The following is a 21,842-nucleotide window of genomic DNA, read 5'->3' as shown; positions in this document are numbered from 1 at the left end:
ATGCCAAATGTAGTTACAATTATTACTATAAAGGTTACTAAGGGTTGGAGTACGAAGTTCAAGAGCGAGTATTTCCATCACATGGTTATGATGCCTACAAAAATCGATATCCAATGATGCGACGTACATTGAAATCTATCTTAAATGTATTGTAACGTGAAACGCGACATGTAGAAATGGCGGATCGTTATTTAATTTAACATATGTATTTACACTCTTACACATACATACATACATACATACATACATACATACATATATACATATATATAAAATATATGCATGTATATCTAAGTATATATTTAGTATTTAATGCGGATATTATTATACATTCATACTTATTATTATACTTCCATACAAATGCGTACGATGGTGTCAACAACATGAAATTAGAGTAATTATTTTGGATGTTGAATTATGTTATACGCGAATTCGGTGTATATTTATTTGAGTTGCGTACACAAAACCGCGAGCCTCTACTGTATTTCATTAATTTTGTCGTGCGGGGACGAAGAGTCGTCAGCACGAATGCCGCAAGTTTTGACGCGAATTAAATTTTCGTATAAGAAATACACACCGGAAATACTCGCTCTCTGATCTCGATGAAGACAGATCAATCAATTTAAGATATACAGTTGTTCTAGGACGGAGGTAATAATGATAACGCCTAAAGATAAAATTAATACAGACGCGAAGTATCTGATATCACGTCGGTAGATCGGAAAAAGGGGGAAAGATAACGAATGCTACCATTATTAGAAACAAAATGTTACCGAGAAAATTGAAAGAAATGCTGAAACAGAAGAAGTTTCTGTCGAGTAAAAAATAATAGAGCAGAACGGACTCTCTCGCGGAACGCCCTACAAGAAATAATGAACGAATATGCGCGCGAAAATATTCACACGGAGGAACGGGGGAGCTTTATATTTTAGGTATACCGGAATACAATCCATTATTTGTGATATATGCGGAAAATATTTGCGAAAGCTAATCCACGAATCGAAAACAGAAAAGAAATACTGAAAACAAATATTCGAGATCCTTTGTCTACACGTAGTTTCTCGCTCTCGCGTTTGAATCGTTGCAAGCACGTGTTTAAAAAAATTAATGAAAATAATACTCTAGACGCGCGCATTTTGCGACGACGATAATGATCTGGCACGATGCCGTACACGGTATTTCAGAAATCCCGACATGCAGCTCGCAAAATCACTGCGGTCGACTACCACGGGAGAACAGCAGCGCATGATGATTATAGTTTACGCATGGAAGGGGCCATGTATAACAATACACGCATTATCAACGATGAAATAATGCACAGACTTTAGCAGCGCGCGAGAGAAACTGAGACAAAGAGAGAAAGAGAGAGAGAGAGAGAGAGAGAAAATACATTACATACGCATTATACATACGCATGTACATGTATGTACATGCGGAGAAATACGAAGCTGATCGCGCGAGCGAGAACAGCAGCCCATTTCGATGCAACAAATGCCACACTATATATCGCTACAAAATATCACGCTGTGATGCGTATACATTATATACATATATATGTGTGTGTGTGTGTGTAAGAGAAGCTGTTGACTCTCTCTATTGAAGCTATTAAATCTATAATACAACGTTTCCGCCAGGCACATATTTATCCTCCATATATTTTTAGCTTCCATTAATGATTTCAGAAAAAGAACAACAAATTTTGCACGGATGACCGTTCATCATTTACGCATAATTGCAGAGAATGTGCCATCGTAACTGCCATACATTAACGATACCGCCGTCTGTCTGGCTTTTATACCAGCAATTAGAATCAGTAATCGAAAAGGCTTACAATTAGGAGAACGGAAGCCCATCACACAATTGCCGTAAATTTTCAGAAAAACGGAGGCTTTACTCGAACGTATTTTATTCCGCGTACGAAAGCAGGGTTCTTACTCTGTCATTTTGTAGTTATAGTTACGAGTTCGTGTAAACGCCAACAGTGGTCTCGTAACGCTTAAACTGAGAGTATGAGAATTGATCGTCGGAGGAAAAGACTCAAATGAAATCTCCTCGATCCAGAGAATCATACGGGAAAATTACGAAATACTGTGTACATATGTAATAATCTGAAGCAACATAAAACAGATTTTATTTCCGCATTAATCCGTACGCGGTGTCCGCGTTAACCACTGTCGGCCCGCTAAAAGTAATTCATTTTACAATTAAACGCAGTTAGGTTTAACTTCGCGAGCCATTAAGCTCTCGCGTGACTCTTTCTCCGACGATATATCATTTTTACTGCTGATAAGCATGCAGCAAAGCGTGCAATTTCGAACGACACTGTTTGAAATCTGTATTAAATGTAAATGGAAATTCCTATCTTTTCCGTATTTTCTTTTTCTTCTTATGTCCCTTGTGCTTCCCTTATAGTAAAGACCACTCTCTTCCGTGTACTTATACATAACTTGTAATACAAACGTCCATTATTGGTTACGTATAGCCACATGTACGGATAAATATATTTCAGAATCAAACGCGTTCTATATGATACAAATGTAGTATCAAAATCATATGTCTGCCTTTTCGTCTCTCCGCGAATATGTTTTTCTGTTTTGTCTCATTTTCTGGCGCATTTAAAACCTGTCTTGAGCAGAATTTTAAATTCTTAAATGTTACTTGTAAGTTCTATTTATAAATGATTTATGATAATATTAACTGTTTTCCACGTTAGCAGCACGAGAAACGATTTGATAAGTTAAATTTCAAACACGTTACATTTGTGAAATCTATCGAGAGACGCAGTAATGTCTTGCGTCAAGTATATTTTGTTTCGTTATATTTCCTTCGTTTATATTTCCCCATCTTGCCTCGTATTTTCCTTCTAACATGACTTTAATTTTACTTTCCTCATCTTCCCAAGTTTATGATTAAAAGTCTTTACATACATTGCTGTACCTGCACTAAATTGCGGAATTTAATATCTGAAAAGAATGATGCACGTACTATCTTTCTCTCGCGTAAATGAAAAAAAAAACCGCGAAATATCGTGATATAAGATAAAAAAATATAGGATATCACAAAAAATCGTAGAAGAATTAGCTCTTTTAACTTTACGTAATATAAAAACGCCAACCAAGGTGGGGAAGAGAGAAGAAAGACACTCCCCTACTTAAAATTTTCAATTTCTAATGTCGGAACTTTGCAGCGCGACTACGCGCGGGGATTTCGAGCGCGACGAAAGGATGTGTAATAACTGCGCGTACATTACACACAGCCCGGGAAGCCCGCGTTTCTGGACTGCGAAAAGAGCGTGCTTTAAAAGTGTAATCCGCGTACGGAACGGCGTATAAACGAGTGCCAAACTGTCGGAGCAATAATCTCAGCCGGAACATGCGCCGCGCTAAGAGGGTATGTAAGTGCTGCGAAAATCCGTTCGCAATACGGTAAGCGGCGCACCACAAACGCATTGAATAAAATTCCGAGATATCGTACCAACGTATGGACCGCGATGTGTGGTGCGGCGAAATTTACGACTCCTTTCCTCTCGTACGTGCAATAGTCGTATAAACGAGCCCGCACCGCTGAATCTTCGTTATAAGAAATATGCACTTCGCAGAAATGTAACGTGACTCCCTGTGAATTATCTCCCACTCTCGACGAAATTTAAACCGCAGCACGCGTCACTTAAAATAACTCTTAAATTTAAACATGGTACTTGGCAACATACAAATGTATCTAACATTATTTTTATTCTTGCAATTTGTTATTCTCTCTCTTTCTCCCCCCACCCCCTCGTTCTGTTGCTTCCACTCCTCTTACTTATGATCTTAAAAAAAAAATAGTTAATCTTTTTATAATTATTTTAAATATCTGATGTAAAGCAGTAAAATGTATAACACGTCGTCTTTTTCGGAACGCTGCTTGCAAATATCTATTGGATTACTTGGTTTAAATAATGCGCTGAAAGAATTACTATTGGTAACGATAGTCGCATCGCAGACGCAAGGCACAATGGAGCAACAATGCTGCGGAAACTCGTATAGCGTTCAACGTGATTTATTTATTTACACCTCCGCACATAGCCATCGACCACGAACGCCCACAAAAGCGCAAGCTACCGACAGGTGGACGATACTGATAAAAATCGTAAGAGAACTCGCGTGTAACTTATTTAAATGTCTCTGTGTAGGTATGTGTGTATCGCTAACATGCACCCACGCGACAAAACGAAACGAGGCTACGTCGTCGCCAGCTACAATGGCCATCGTGTAAAGCAGAGACTCTCAACGATCTGTAGACAGAACGTCTGTAACGTCTAACGATTTAATTGCCATTACGTCAGAGTAAGTAAGATTCTAGGTGCTCGAATGACTGTCAGCCAGAGAAGAGAGTACGAGGTCAAGATTACAGATTGTCACGTCGTTGTCTACGTCTTTCTAAATCTTTTAAATTAAATTCCTTAATTTAATTTCTTTATCTCTCAATTATTACGTAAGGCATTTAATAACAAGGCATTGTTCATATCTGTAATAATAGCTGTAAGTCGTTCGTCGTGAAGCACCTGTTCTCGTTGATAAAAAATATCTATGCAAATACTAAGAGAACGGAAGATAACGCGCCGATACGCTTATCATCGTAACCTCGTATCTCTCCCAGTCGATCGAAGAATTCAATTGAGCAGGTGGACGGTCGGAGAGCCACTCGACCATACCATGCGGGTTCCTACAACTCCTTCTTCCCATGTTCCTTCTTTTTCCGGGTTCCTTCCTTTTTCCGTATTCTCGCTACGAAACGACCCGCTGCAGTCTCCGAGTATCATGCAACTTTGACGAACGCCGTACCCGAGAACGTTCGCTACTTTATTCCCCGTTCTTCGTGGCTGCACAATGAGTCGATTTCTCTCTTCTCCTCTCTAATCATGACTTACTTCTCTCTCATGCGCTATCGTACGATAAAATTGCAACCGTTTCCACAAAGATCGAACGATGCGAGTCGACTTCTCTGTTATTGAGGGAGTTATTTTAAGAAGAGAAGTTTTCGTAAAAGAGGGAGAAAGAGAGAGAGAGAGAGAGAGAGAGAGAAGCTTGCGATGCTCGGAATTGAGAAAGCGAGAACTTACGAGGAAGTCAGAATCGGAAGTAATATTGTGGCGGAACTTCGACGCGAAATCGCAAGAGAGCAATCTTTGTAATAGTCCTCTTTCGACACATCGCAGCGCACTTTTCAGACATTCTCCTTCCGAACTTTTCATTCGCCGCGAGTTTGCACTCTCTGACTGAGAAAACAGCAAACTACATAAATAATCCGATCCGTTGACGGAGATATGGCCGACCGAGGCACGAAATACGGGACTGTAAATGACGCGATTTGGGAAGGAACGTTTCGGAATATTTCTGTCGGAAATACCTGACACAAAGTCCACCGTAACTGCACAAAAGTCGAAAGACGTAAAAGAGCGTTCGCACGTGGCTAGCTGGTCGTAAACGCACGCGCGCAGTAATCAAAGGCGACCACAAAACGTACGACGATACGTATAAAACGGTGGAAACGAGCCAGTGCAGCACGGCGGTGGGCAAGAAAAAGGGAGCGGGAATGAGAAGCGACATTTATGAAAAGCAAAAGGAGGAGCGTGCGTTTCCTACGAATGTGTGCACATGAGCGCTCGGAGTAATTGGAAAGTAATGGAAAACGAGTAAAAATATTATGGCGAGAGATCCTTAAATGCAGACGGTTATTTCCCTGCATTTCGTAGACACGGAGGAGAGGAGCGTCGTCGACGAGAAAACAGAGGAGGGTGTCCTACGTGACATCGCGAGTAAAAATCGAGCAAATAACGAGGCGCAATATAAGACGGACGCGGGGAGAGAAGGTGATGAGAGGGAAAATAATGGAAAAGCCGAGTGTCCCTATGACGAGATTGGTGATCAGAAAATGAGCAAATGGCAGTGGGCGATGTAATGAGAACAATTGTTCTCCGGGAGCGTCAAAGGACATTGCAAGAATATATTAAAATTCGCAGTAGTCATTTGCAGAAATGAAATCTCTCCGCGACTCTGTAAACGACATTATACCAGAACGATGTAAAAATGCTTTCCTAAAAGTGGAATAAAATCGAGATCGAGCGATCAAGAGGTGATGCTAAGTCAGCCGGATGCCGGTAGCTTGATACGAGAATGGAGGTAGTTGTAACCTGGTAAAATGATATCGTAGAGGAGCAACAATCACGCAATTAACGGAACGTGGTTGTCATAAAGAAAATCGAAGTGCTGCTGGCAATTAGGAAACGCAATAATTCTGCGATAATTCCCGGTGGTACTTTCCTCCTCGAAATGTACAACTTTCGTTAACGATAGAGTTTATTGTGTGTTCAAAGTGATGACGTCGACAAAGTACACTGTTTGCACTACGTCTCTCCGGCAAACCCGAGATGCAACCATTGTTGAAATTAGAAAGATATGTGAAATTGCTGAATAAGCACTCGGACTAATTTGGGCTGCAGTTCAACGTAATACGAATACAGTTTTTAAGTTACATTTGATGGGATATGAAATGAATGTAGATGCACGAAATGGATATGAAATAAACAGCGGAAAAAGTCTATCTACACGATCATCGAAGTAGTCAAACACTTTTATTGTTAATTCATGTCTAACAAGATGAGCTCGAAAATGCTTGGGCTAAAACGGGGGTAAGATAATGTCAGCGAGAGAGAGAAATAAAATGCGGGTAAGCACTCGTAGTATCGATAAAACCGGTCGTTCCGAGTAACCAAGGGCCAGTTTCGCAAGTCGCACGTAAATGCGGAAATTGAGTAAAGTAGTAAAACCGGACGCGCAGAACGGGGACATAAAGCTCGTAATAAAAAAGTGATAGATGCAATTTGACAAGACACTCGCAGAAAGGGGGAGAGAGAGAGAGAGAGAGAGAGAGAGAGAGAGAGAGAGAGAGGAAGATATTATATAAAACCATGTAACGAACGAATTATTTTGTCGACAAGTCGCTCAAAGTAATTAAGGTGTAGGAAAAAAAGTGCCTTCGAAAGAAAATGCATCCGGGAAACGAAATGAATGAGAGCCTTAGATTGGTTTACAGAAGCGAAAAAAGAGCAAAACGAGCGTCGATAACGAAATTAATTAGCTCCAGCAAGCAGATTGCATTCAGAGTACTTAACAGCAGCTCTACAAAACGGAAAGTTGCCTACGAGCAACACATCTTATTGAAAATTATCCACGATCAATCGTTTGCGCAAGTACGAACGTCACGATAATTAGTTCTTCGATGAATCGACAATCTTTGGAGCGTAACATTCGCTATATTAAATCCAATATTATTCCGCTACTTACATTACTCCGTAAAAATGATTAAGTATTCTACATATATAACGTATAATATATACACTATAAATATACATAAAATCTTCTTTTACATTACTTTATTACGTTACGTGTGTAAAGTATGTAGAAATTGTATGAAATTAAAAATGTCCGCGAATGCATTGAATTCATTCGCGTTGAAACTGGGATAAATAAAATAAAAATGTGACTGTATTCAAAAAAGATCTGTTCAAAATTTTAACTTTGTTATTTTGAAAGCTGCGAATTCCTTATGCCGCAAACAGTTTCACTCTTCGAAAGTACGGCGTCGAGGTTAATAGATGTCGAGGTGAATAGTATCACGGTTACGTGAATGGCATGAAAACTTCTTCAACGAAGTAGTATGTATATATATTCATGGAAATTAACTAAAGCCGTAAAAAATGAAAGGAATTTAAATTGTCGGTCTTGCGTCTCTTCAATAAGCTATTCAAAAGTTATTCCGCTTGTAAAACTCTTAATGTGCCGCAATTATAAACCGCAATTAAAGACCATGTCGGGTCACCGTTAAAACGAAATATATATCTTTAAAATTCTACTTTACGTCTTTCCTTAATTCTTTCGGTGACGTATTATTTCGTAATTTGAATATTCTCGGAAAATAATTGTACAATTTCGTACAATTATGAAAAATTGACGCATAAAATAAAATGTCAGTGTCAGATTTTTATGGCTTCCCTATAAACGCGATTCTTCAATTCATCAATCATGCGTTATTATTGTTTGTTTTCTAACTAAATTATTTTGTAGAGCGGCGAAACATCGACGTTCATTACAATGATTCGTAAATTCTGCATTAACCATCACATTAACCGGCCCGGCGTTGCAACGCATGTAATAACTAATTAATTCGCTGGAATAATTTAAATTACGACCTATCTGTCAGTTGGAAATTCGACGACGTCAGCTATTTCATCGGATGTAATTAAATTGGAGCACATATGACGGCTGAAATAAAGCATATACGAAGCCAAAGTCAGATTATATTTTGTAAAGATTTTCGAACCTGCCACAACCGGATCGAACGACCGGATGAGCTTGTTAATAAAGTTAGAAACGAAATGATTTTCACGCTTCGCAATCCACGTAATTTTTGTCCGCTATCTCAATGTATATTTATCCATGTGCGTATGAAACAAATATTTGAAATAAATATCGTTATGATGTTGCACGTACCGGCAGTTTAGCCAAGATATAATGTTCTCTTCATATGAGAACCGCCGCATCACGTTTATTTCCGTAGAATGCATTGTTCTAATATATGTGAAAAACAAATTTATTTATGAAATGAAAAATGTTTCAATAAATATAAAAAAGCAATCATTAATGGAAAAAAGAGAGAGAGAAATACTCTCAATTAAATTATGATCGATCAATAATTTAACGAAACCGTTGGAGCGCATCAAACAGAAAATATTCTGAATCTTCGTACTAAATTTTAGATGTAATAATTTATCGTGGCTTTAAATTTAATGGAGACAACATATCACTGTTAGATGAAGATACTCCATATCTTTGCCTTTACGGTTGTAATTCCCTACATCTCGTCCAGCTACCGTTCTTGTAAATCAATCAAGTGATTTTGCTTTCATGATAGATCGAATTTCCACTGAACGATCAATGAAAGGATTAAGTAACTCGAAACGTCATAAATATACACCTGGTACGTAATGGCAGGCGAGTCTTAAGGATCCATTAATAAAGGCACGAGAGGAGATAGCCGCTTTCGTATAAGGCGATTAATCACAGCCTAAAGACGTTCGTGCCGGGCTTTATGGAGCCGTTAAACATAGCCGTCGAGATAACACGAGAAGTTAAAAAAGGCAACCCTTTTAGTATTTTATTCGGCGCCACTTGCGAAGCTCTGCCGTTCCTCCTTTTTATTTTCGCGCGCGCCTCGGAGTCGTTTGTCGGTCCCAGTTTTAATGCAGTACTTCGGATGCGCTCGCCAGGCTATGCCGGTTCGATAATTTAGGGGAAAAGTTAGGAGCACCGTAATTAGGGTTACGAGCGAATCTTCGCAGTTGTGGGAAGGGGGATAAATATTTGGCTGCGCCCGTGCGCAACCAGCGACAAGATAGATTAAAATGTATCGCTCGAAAATCTTCAATTTGCAAGAAACGTTTTGCATCTGCGAGATGCTATGTTGCCCCGTCCTATAGGAGGCTTCGTTACCTATTTGTAAAAAAAAATCCGAGGGAAGGTGGGAATATTAGGATATTAGAATATTCTACAGCATGGCGCCGGAATATTTTAAGTTCCGTACGAAGCAATTTTAACAAGTAATGCTAGGCAAAAATTGAAATAGATTTTTAAAAAATATTTATTTAAAGAGAGAGAGAATGTATCTGTAAAAAATACTATTTGGAAATTTCGTGTAGTAAATATAGAAATACAAATAGTATTTAATATTTATATATACATTTACTTGAAGTAAGATATTTTTACGTTTCAATTGTGTCATAAATAAATAAGTTTTTTTTAATTTCTACTATTTAATTATTATTTTCCATTTCTTAAGAGTATAAAATAGAAAATACTAAAATAAAAGACAGCACATATTTCATGAATATATAGATGTAACTTAATTTCTATAAACATGTTTTAAAACAAATTTATTAATTATCTATTTGGTTGATAAGAAAAAGAAATTAAATCCATGAAATATATGCAGTCTTTTATTTTAGTATTTTTTATTTTAGGCGTTTTGTACACTTAAGAAATAGAAAATAAATACGATAGGAAAAAGAGAAAACCTATTTATCCGTGACATGTCAAAATGTAAAATATTTCAACTATTTTCCTCCCACTGTTAGCGAGACGTTAAAAAATTTCAAGATCGATTTGATGTTGTATCATGCAACTTAAATGAGCGTTGACAGGGATGATTATTTTCGTTATGGAAGGGAGAAGAGATAAACTTCTCCCTGATAGTATTGTAGCTTATGTAAATAATATAAGATCAATACAAATATAAGAATAATACAAAAATAAAAGCATATATATATGTATATATCAACGAGCATCATTCGATGCGCATTAACATCACTTGCGATCGAAGTAAACTTCGATCACGATAGATCTCCAACACTCTAAGATAACTTTATCGAGGAATCTGTGTTAATCATAATGACAAAAAATAGTCGCGTGAATAATGAAAGTCGAGAGATGAACTACATCCCAATCCGATCGTAGTGCGTAGTTTTAATCGCAGCTTAAACGTTCTCATGATATATGCATCCCTATATACTACGTTTAAATATTGTTAGACTCGTGTGCCGATGACAAACCGTAGAGGGTTTGTGTGCAAACCACAAAAGGCTTTTGTATGCATTTTTTGGTAAAATTGCATGTTCGATAGCTGCATGATAGTGTAAGCGTTTTCTCTCCGTCGCCAATTTCTCTGCGTAATACACCATTGCCTCCTCCTTTTCTTACACGTACTTCGCGCGCAAGTAAGTACAGTAGTCTACTCTCAATTTTCTTATTTTCATTTGTGTAACACCAGAAAACTGACGTACGTAAGTTTACCTTCACCGTTCTGGCGAAATGAGAAATGCTGACTTCAGCAGGTGAACTGGGTTACGCGTATCGATGTATCCTGTAGAAATTATGAAAATGTTAGCTCCGTTAGATGAGTGAAATTGATATTGAATATAAGTCTTAGACTTATATTGAGGATATCCGAGAGAAAACCGAGATATCTAAAGAGCGTTTACAAGAATTAGAACGTATCTGCGGGTATCTTTGCGACACATCCCATAGACTATTTCTATTGCCTGCCCAAATTTCACAGAAATGCGAGAAAACCGCGTAAGGGCCATTCCGAAGAACATCTCGCCGATGGTCTTCGTCGTGCCCTGTAGATATTTTTGTTGCTCGATGTAGCGTACGCTATTCTTATCCATATATGTGTGCTTTTTACCTTTAGCTATGATGTCTGTTCTAATTATTATCGTATAATAATATGCTTGTTTCGCTTGTCTATTGTTTCTTTCTCAACTTTCGCCTCGAGTGTGAGTCGCAAGAGTCGATTCCGTGACAGATCCATTCGGATGGCACTGAACCGCCGTGTGTTGTGACTGCGAGTGTGTCATCGTGGCGTGTGTGTCTTCACTCGCACGGAGAGGCTTGAATTCCCCCCCCGCGTCTGAAGAATGCTCCGATGTACTTTATTTACTGTATCATTTGCTAGTGTAGAAAAAAAAGTAAGAAAGCGTTCCAAGCTCCCTCCGATAAGGGATGAAAATAAAAAGGACTAATGCACATATGAGGAATACAGAGAAAAGAAAAAGAAGCATGTAGCATATCCGAACGGCTCAAGCAAATCGAAAGTACAGTCCTGCTCGATAAATATAATATCAAGAAATCCGTGAAAATTGCATTTAAAAAATGACGTTATCCTCTGGAATGCTTGCTAAAGCGCACTTCGCGTTAAAATATTTCCGACACGGACATTCTTCCGATGTTTGAATTTTTTAGCCTCTCCGTGCGCGCCGGAAACGCGCGAGCACTCGTACAAGCGAATGAAAGATTATTGAATATGTATGCCGAGAGCAAAAATGGGACGGGGGATATCAAGCAAGAGGGTTCCGCGAGCGAAGACGATTACGATCTGAGCCGAGAGCTAAGAGAATCCAGAAGAATAATCTTTCATTCTCAACGAGAGCGCTGCTAATAGCGACGAACTACGCCATTTCCGTGACTAATCGCCTTTTTTTGTATTCTTTCTTCGGGGGATTTTCGGGAATACCTCGAATTCAGGATCATACTTCAATTGCATCATGTTCATGGTGGCGAGCAGCGTCGTGCTCACCGTTCTGGTGCTCAACTATCATCACAGATCGCCCGACAGATACGTGATGCCAAACTGGGTAAGAAAATAGATATAATTCAAAACGACTACAGCGTGGATAGTTAGCTCTAATTAATGACAAATAACGGTATCAAAATAATATATAATAAATGCGGTAAATGTAGCGTGTATTATTAATGACGCAATGTTGAGATAAACAACGGTAATTTGTCACCAAAGTAATTTTGAATGAAACAAATAACTCTAATAACTAAACGTTAATAAATAAATAAACGCTAATGAACGTTGATAAGTGTAATCATTATAATCACGCAGATATTTATTCTTCTCTTTGTAACTTTGTGCATTTTCTAGCTACGAAAATGTTTATCGTTCGCTTAGTCTTTATGAATTGCGTGTGTACACCAACTCGACAAAAAAAAATTTAATTATAATAAATCTATATATAATTGGATCTTTTTAGTTTGCTCTAAAAGAATAATTTGATTGATAACATAGTAAGATATTTCATTTGAATAAAAGTTAATCATTTTCGATAGAGAAATAAGCTGCTTAACTAAATGGATTAGCTGAGATTGTACATTGTTTTTCATCGTTGTAGCGTATTATACCAAAATTGTTACAAATTTAATTACCTTCTATTACTCTATAATTAAATAAGCAGTGATTTCGAAACCGTTTTATTTATACTCGCGATAATAAAATGCAGCCGTATATCAAATTTACTTTTGCTGAAAATATTATTTTCAATAAAATATTTGGATAATTATAATGAAATAATTAAATCATAATTCAATATTTCTATTGCGCGTTATTTTGGAAAAGTGGAAATTGTTACAAGAATCAGAAATGGTCAATTTATGTGCTCAAAACAACATAAAATAATTGAATAAGTTAAATATTAAACCGATGTGAATAATATTATACAAGAAATGCCACATTTCCCGGTCGTAGCAGATTTTGGTGTTTTTGGCGATAATCTCTGTATCAATTATTAATACATTTTTTTAGTTTTATAAATTAAATAATTTAAATCGTTGGACCTCGCGTAATGGTTAGCAATAAATTTTGCACGATAATCTTGTGATTATTACTGCCATTGCAAACAGTGCTTCCTTGGATGTTGAAAATGCCTTCAAGGTGTTAGTACTCACTCGCGGCAAGTGCCAGTTAGTTAGTGCGAGTTTCTTCATGCAAGTTAACGCATGCGGATTGTTTGTATACTCCGGATTCAAACAAGTACGCTGCGTTTACAAAACCACAGTGTATATTTAAACGATATATCAATATAAAACGCATACATTGCATAGAAATTTTTTTGATTTGTTATTTAAAGAAACGTGCAACTCAATTATCGAGTTTAAAGAAAAAAAAATATCAAAACTGTAAATACAAAAAAAAAAACTAGAATTATTAAGTAAATATCTTATACATATATTTATACTTTTTTTAAATGTAGCACTAAAATTTCACGAATGATTAGCGAAGAAGTTGCTGTGCCACGGCAAGACAAATTTTTCTTAATGGAAGTAGCGTAACGAAAAGACATCGTAAACTTCGTGTAATTTTTAGCAATTTTGTTTTCAAAATAAAGTATACTCGCTATCCCTTAGAGTGGCGCTTATCGCAAAATATTCGTGGCTTAAACTGCATATTGTAAATCCCTGGAAAGTATCAAACTTTGAATGACGCGGGCACCACTTAAAAATTTTATACTCTCCAATTTTTGTTCTTTTTTTTTCGTTACAAATTTCACCGAAATGAAATTGCGAGGGATTTTTACCGGAACGATGATGCGCGACGTGCAATGCAGTTACGAAGTTTAACGAGACAATAATTCGATGTTCACGCAGGTGAAAATAGTGTTTCTACAATGGCTGCCGTGTGTGTTGCGCATGAATCGGCCGGGCAAGAAGATCACGAAGAAGACCATTCTCATGAGTAATCGGATGAAGGAGCTGGAGCTACAGGAGAGAAGCAGTAAGAGTTTACTGGCGAACGTTTTAGACATCGACGATGATTTTCGCCATGGGAACAGCGCCGCCAATCCTGCCTCGGGCTATATAAGGTACCACTAAGTTCTACGTCCATTCGATCTTTTCAGGTCGTTGCGTTTGGTGAAAATCCCGCGATGGCTTGACATCCATTTTCTCGGTTAGCTGCGCTCTTTTTTCCATTAAAGTGGTCGTTGTTTGACGGGCGAATGTTGTTCGCGGAGAGCAGAAAACGCATCACATTTTAATAGCGTTGCGCGAAAGAGCAATGAGAGGGAAAATCGAGCGTGAACGCATATAATAATCCATTCAGAGAGATTGAACGGGCGGCAACGAGCGTATCGAAACCGAACGAGATGCGCGGACACGTGTTTCCGAGTAAATACATCTTGCTGCACGTAATTCAGCTCGCGTGTTCGAGCAGCGAGCAGCGGCCAACGATATTTTACAGTTTCAACCATAGGAAATCGAAGACGCGAGCTCTGCGCACACAGAATGATTACAGAACGGTACATGTCACGTTTGCTTTGCGATAACTGCGCTCGGGCAAGAGATCTACTCACCCGAAATCTGTCGGCCGTCGCTTAAACGGCCACGACGGTTGTACCGCCCCGGAATCGAATATCGAGATTTTCGCGAACCTCGATAAACGCCGATTCAATCTAACCAAAGCCGGATTCCCCTGTTTTTCCATGAGATCTTTGCAGTCTTTTTTTTCTTCCTCAAACCGGTTTCCATGAACCGTTGACAAAATATTCTTCCATCCTGATATATTTTTTTTCGCCCGATCCTTCAATAATCGCTCCTGGTTTGCCGGACAATTTTCACTGGGCAATCCATTTTCTCCTCCATCTCTCCTTCACTCCTCTCCGTCACGTCGTTACGGAAACTCGATAATCGATTTCTGTGACATAATGGTTCAATTCAAATGCATAACGAGATAATTTAATATTTTCAACTTCTTCATATTGTTCAAAAAATATTGGGACTTTTGATTACGAAGTAACATTTTGCAAACTTATCTTACGTAAGAAGAAAAATCTTTTATTCCAGACTCACTCGTAAGCATTGAATCAATTGATTATATAGAATAGTATACAACGCGATAAAAATTTTCAGAGAAGTATAAATACATAATATACGAAGGGTTTCCTAAAAAAACCAAATCCGTTTAAAAAAAATCCGTTTTGGGTTATGGCGTTAAATCATTCTCTGTTAGTAATGTCTCACGTCGTGAATAATTTTGTTCTGGCAGGAATCAAGCAGAAAATATAAATATAAATAAGTAGTAAATATTAAATTTCCACCAAGAAGTCCAAGAATCAAATACAAGTCTAGATATTTTTTATTATTTTTTTAAATGGGTCCAAATTTTTAATTTTAACATAATCGTTCTCTTTCCGTGTACATTATACATCCGGACAAAAATTATTTAAATTATTTATACAAAGAAAATGTAAAAGAATATTGCTTTATAAATATTTTAAATATTTTCTTTACATTTTATCATTATTAATGTTACAAAAAGAGGTAAAATATTATCGGATAGAAATAGATGATAAAAATAAATAGAAAATTTCGTGTGTGTGAAGCTGGCGTATCATTTCGTGGAAACTCACGAAATGTTGAGAGTTCTGGCTTTATTTACAATAGTTCTATAGTTCCTGATAGATAAAACAAAAAGTTCTGGCCTTTAAAGCGAAAAAAACGTATAGGACAAAGTGAGACGCCAGGTTCACGCAGCGTCTCAGTTTGTCCTGCGTCATTTTCCAGACCCAATTCTTGTAGAATTTTAAAAGATCTATAGTTCTAGATGAGTTCTAGAAAGAGTTCTAGCGTTTAACATAGTTTATTTAATAAAAATAAAAAAAAAAAAATTATTATAAAATATTTATTTTATAATATTATATAATAGAGTTCCGTGTACACAAAAATATTTTTCCTCCAGTTCTGAACGTATCTAAACGCCTTCCGAAGAGTTCCGGTCGATTCCGTTATTTAATATTTAATAAACAATTATTAACTCCCGCCAAACACGTATTTTGTCATATATGGGTGAGACGCTGGTCTTTATTCGAGAGTTCTGTATATCAAAAAATATTTTTCCAATAGTTCTTAACGTAACAAAGCGCCTTCCAAAGAGTTCCGGTCGATTGCATAATTTATTAGTTAATAATAAATTGTTTGTTACGTTAAGAACTATTGGAAAAATATTTTTTGGTACACAGAACTCTCGAATAAAGACCAGCGTCTCAGCCATATATGACAAAATACGTGTTTGCCGGGAGTTAACAATTTATTATTAACTAATAAATTATGCAATCGACCGGAACTCTTCGGAAGGCGCTTTGTTACGTTAAGAACTATTGGAAAAATATTTTTTGATATACAGAACTCTCGAATAAAGACCAGCGTCTCACCCATATATGACAAAATACGTGTTTGGCGGGAGTTAATAATTGTTTATTAAATATTAAATAACGGAATCGACCGGAACTCTTCGGAAGGCGCTTTGTTACGTTAAGAACTATTGGAAAAATATTTTTTGATACACAGAACTCTCGAATAAAGACCAGCGTCTCACCCATATATGACAAAATACGTGTTTGGCGGGAGTTAATAATTTTTTATTAAATATTAAATAACGGAATCGACCGGAACTCTTCGGAAGGCGTTTAGATACGTTCAGAACTGGAGGAGAAATATTTTTGTGTACACGGAACTCTATTATATAATATTATAAAATAAATATTTTATAATAATTTTTTTTTTTTTTTATTAAATAAACTATGTTAAACGCTAGAACTCTTTCTAGAACTCATCTAGAACTATAGATCTTTTAAAATTCTACAAGAATTGGGTCTGGAAAATGACGCAGGACAAACTGAGACGCTGCGTGAACCTGGCGTCTCACTTTGTCCTATACGTTTTTTTCGCTTTAAAGGCCAGAACTATTTGTTTTATCTATCAGGAACTATAGAACTATTGTAAATAAAGCCAGAACTCTCAACATTTCGTGAGTTTCCACGAAATGATACGCCAGCTTCACACACACAAAATTTCCGTAAGAAGTCCAGAGATTTTTTATGATGTATGATTATGTTTTAAATGGATTCTCAAAATATTACTTTCAAATCTACAACTTTGTTCTTACTTCTCTTATATGTCCGGAAAGAAAGTTATTATATTTATACAATAAACGGTTTGAAGATGAGAAACTTTTATTTCTTTTAGAAATTTATTTTTGTTTAGTTTTTGTAAAAAAATCTTTCTCTAAATGTCTTAAAAAAATAAATCGAAAAAATTGCACAGGCTCAATTTTTTACAGCGACGTTTTACTCTATGAGATTTAGAGAGTATAATTTGCAATTAATATATCATTAAAGAAAAAGATTATTATATATGTAAGTAATGTTAATCTCAACTGTAACTTGCAGTAGTAATTTACGATGTTAAAATAATATTTATATTACCAAGTGTAGGACTTCAGTACTTATCACATTTGACTTTACACAAACTTTGTGCATTATCTTGTGTATAAGGCCGATTATTTTAATAATTATAACAGCTATTATATGACTCTTTGAAGAGTCAGAATTTCACGAGAATTTCTCCGACTATCCGTGCGAAATATTCGTCGACAACTTGCTGGTTTTGAGAGAGAACGTGTGACATCTTTGAGAGTAATAATTTACACGATCTTTTACAGCAGGTCGGCGTACGGTACACCGCTATCGACCAGGCCGGCGACGGTCGAGGAGACTTCGGCGTCGCTGCCTCTCAGCGGAATGCAGAAGGAACTTCACACGATTCTCAAGGAATTGCAGTTCATCACTAGCCGCATGAAAAAGGCGGACGAAGACGACGAAGTCATTAGCGACTGGAAGTTCGCCGCCATGGTGGTCGACAGGTTGGATGTTTTAAATCTTTCACATGGTTTCAGTCGTGCGAGCACGGCGCTCGGCGCCTCTCTCGCGGAAAATCACGAACAAAGAGATAGCTTTTACAGCGCGGAGCTCGAGATTCACATCCACGTTCTTCGCACGAGACAAACTCGTCCGTCATTTATGCGCCGACCCGCCGATTCCCCGAGCGAATCCATTATATGATTATTATTTGAGTTTACTCGCGTTTCAACTATTCAAAATTCCTTTACTCGATAATTTCATTTATTTGGATTCTCATCACGAGTTCAATCAACCAAAATTTATTTGCTCAATAATCTCAATTATAAAAAATGTATTTATTTATCAAATAATATTGACTGAAACTAACATATTCCATTTTGATTACGTTCACGTATATATAAATTTTAAGAATTAGAAATAAAATATTAAAATGCAATCAGTTCTACAAGAGCGTACAGATTATTTCTTCTGAAAAAAAATTGTTAAAAATTTGGCTTGTAGCTTTTTAGTACATTTTATAAAACTACAATGCGTTTATCTCTATGTTGTCCAATCCCCGAATTGTTTTCGATTATAGCTTGGCAACGTCGAGACATACTTTCGACGAATTTTTCAGCCATTGTCTCGGGAAGAGATCTCCAGATTTCCCGTAAATATCGTGACAACTATTTCAAATTAAATACATTTTCCTGAGGCTTTTCCCTGAGTCTGATAGTTGCCAAATGTTTTCGATTAGATTAGCATCAAGCAACGGCCAATCTATTGTAATGATGCCATTACTTTTTGCCTTTATTTCGCTCTAACATACAAATAACAAGTCAAACTATCGATGTAACTTCAAAGCGTTGTTAACAAGGATTTAAAGACGCGGAAAATTCAAGACAGATCTGTGCGTAATTTATTGATGAAATTAGAAACTGTATGCTCTTGTGGAACTGACAGCATATACATATCTATCTTTTAGAAAAAAAGTAATTATGATAAAGCATATATGCACATTTACCTCTTGGAAAAGAAGCAATTATGATAAAAGCAGTTTCAATTTTAATCTTTTTAGATTAGCCTGTCAAAATAAAGAAACATATATTACATTATCTTTATATTTTCAGCTATTCCGAACATACAGAGAATATAGACAAACTTAAGGGGGGAAAGGTCATGTAATCTGCCGAAAAAAAGCTGATTTTCATAAATTTTTTTGCGGCACAAGACTTTTAATGAACTGTCCATAACTTTTTTTACATATTTCTTATAATTCGTAGATGTAAAAAAAAATGTGTTAAACCAAATTAGTTTAAATATGGTGACGTAATGACGCTCGTTCTCTACGGTGGTTCTGGTTTTCGAGAGGATCAAATGGCGTGCAATGCAGTATTTTTTTATCTCATCCTGAAATGAAAAAATCAAACAAATCTGTCTTTTGAATAAAATTGCATACTGCAAGAGCCTAAATCCGATAGTAAAAAAATACTAAAGTAAAAATTCTACGCAGTTTTGAAAAAAATGTTGAATTTTCGCATAAAATTTTCATTTTTATCATGTGAAAAAAATAGTTTGGATAGTTATTCTTGCAAGTTTTACAGGCACTTCCGGTGGAGAATTTAGTGAAAAATAAACATGCACGTCTCAGCTATATTGATCAAATATTTTTTTAGTTATATTGCACGCTGTTTTGAAAATAGTTTCGAGAAAAACGCGTTCAAAGTTTGAAACGCGCGTGACTATCTATTGGACGCGCACGTATAAACTTGTCTGTAGGATTGTTAATATTTCCATCTCCAACATGAGGACTTGAAATTTGAATTCTTGAAACGTTTTAGTAGTACATATATATGCAATAAAAAAAAATTGATTTTTACATGACCTTCCTCCCTTAAGAGAGACTCTATACATATACGCTTTAATATCTTTTATTTTTAATCTTAAATTTACTATTCTTTGTAATAGAACAGCTTTTTTTATTACTCTGACTTTTTACTATCTACAATTTATTATTGAAGTGTTCGACTTGTGAAACTAATATTCAATTTTTGCTTATGAAATCAAGACTATGCCTGTTCGTCTTCACGTTATTCACGGTTTTGGCTACGGTGGTGATACTGTGTCGCGCGCCACACATAATCGTCCAGTAATAGACTGCCCCGGTCAAACCGAAAAAATACACAAAATATGCCAAGGATAGCGCCTCCTGGAATATTCGGTAAGAACATAATTTATATATTTTATCATATTTTGCTCTGATAATTTAAAAGCTCCTTTTGCATACCAGTGAATCATTAAAGGTGTTACATGCTATTATTTCTAAAACTAAGCAATGTATGAAGTTTTTTTTCAACCGTTTGATATATTGAAGATAATACGATCATACGATGAGGTTAATTTTTTTCTGGGTAGAATAGCTTCGAAGAAAGAGTTCTGAACGTTACTTCTGTTTTTTTAATGAAATTATATGATTTTTTATTAGAATATGATATATTTTGTAAAAATATTCCTCTAATTATAAAAGTATTAAGGTAGAGATAAAGAAAATTAATAATCTACATATATATTTTACACTTTATTCTAGTATATTTTAATACAAGATATAAAATATCTCGTAAACTATTAATTTTTTAATAATCATATCTTAATATTTTTGCACGGAATAATGAAGATCGATTGATATAAAGAAAACCTATTTTTGCTTTTCAAAAAAATCATGTCTAAGATACCTTTAGTGATTCACCCTGTACAGCTTTTCCCAGGACCAAAATTACCGTCGACAGCTTACTCGTCGAGAATCATGATTTCGCTTAAATCGCGTACCGTAACTTATTCGTTCGAGAAACCAAAATCGGCATGTAAATTTCGCACCGCACAGACTGAATAGGCCGCGATCATTACGTGCGAATGACGCGGACCAGATGACCATAACGCAGTTAATACTGCGTGGAAATGTTAACAAGCGCCGTGTAACAAGCTCGGCTCATTGGCCGTCGTGCGCGCTGAAAATATCCAATCGCGCCAACACGAATGTCTCTATCTCGCAATTTCGTCGCGCTAATTGCCGGTCGGTGCCTCCGGAACGCACTCCGGAGCGCAATTATTTATGCATTAACCCGGATATACAACCATTCGATTACATGAATTCAAGTGCTCGGATATTCGTTGTTAGATTATCGAGAATTGGCTTTGAGTAGTGCGACAGCTTCGAGCTAAATGTGATTAGAGTGTACAAAGAATATTTATTACTCGCTTATATAATTATCAATTAAATTACGAGAATTTTAATTTTCGCGTGTGAAATAACAATCCGCGTAGAGAAATTCATTCTTTTAATTATATAATTACAGCCGAGAGAGAAAGAGAGAAAGCTAAAATGTTAACGAGCTCTTGCTCATTGCCTTTTTTGCATTTTTTATATGAAATGCTTTTGTTACCTGGAAAAAATTGCGTACAAGTTAAATTAATTTTTGTATTTTCTCTCCCCCCTTTTTTGCCGATCCAAAAAATTTCCGACCTGATTACTTTTCAACATTTCTCTTAATCTCCTCGAGCTTAACACCAGAGCGTTCACCAGTTGGAGATTTTAAAGTTATCGGAATATATTAGAGCGATCTCAATGAAAGTTCGTACCTCGGAGCTTCAGAATTGCTCGAGCCGGGGAAAAGCCCGGCCGGGCTTAATGGGAAAGTAAGCTCGCAAAAATCGATCAGTCGGCGCGCATCTCCAGAATCCCTCGCCCCAATGTCAATCCCCTAGAAGTCAATAGTCAGACACGTCGTGTGTT

The 21,842-nt window shown here is 36.6% G+C and overlaps 1 protein-coding gene across 6 annotated transcripts in view; it reads left to right on the top strand.

Moving 5' to 3' along the window:
• LOC105193175 (neuronal acetylcholine receptor subunit alpha-7) overlaps positions 1-21,842 on the top strand; it is a 261,990-nt gene that overhangs the window by 228,836 nt on the left and 11,312 nt on the right. For all 6 annotated transcript variants that reach the window (XM_026133352.2, XM_039454327.1, XM_026133353.2 and 3 more), the window contains 4 exons: positions 12,120-12,229; positions 14,025-14,239; positions 17,875-18,075; positions 20,121-20,273. In XM_026133352.2, the coding sequence (XP_025989137.1) occupies positions 12,120-12,229; positions 14,025-14,239; positions 17,875-18,075; positions 20,121-20,205 (611 nt within the window). In that variant the 3' untranslated portion in view covers positions 20,206-20,273. The remainder of the gene's footprint in view (positions 1-12,119; positions 12,230-14,024; positions 14,240-17,874; positions 18,076-20,120; positions 20,274-21,842) is intronic.

This window comes from Solenopsis invicta, chromosome 10 (assembly GCF_016802725.1).
Source record: "Solenopsis invicta isolate M01_SB chromosome 10, UNIL_Sinv_3.0, whole genome shotgun sequence".
Lineage (NCBI taxonomy): Eukaryota > Metazoa > Arthropoda > Insecta > Hymenoptera > Formicidae > Solenopsis > Solenopsis invicta.
The sequence above is the reverse complement of the archived record's forward strand: the minus strand, read 5'-3'. Positions and strand labels throughout refer to the sequence as shown.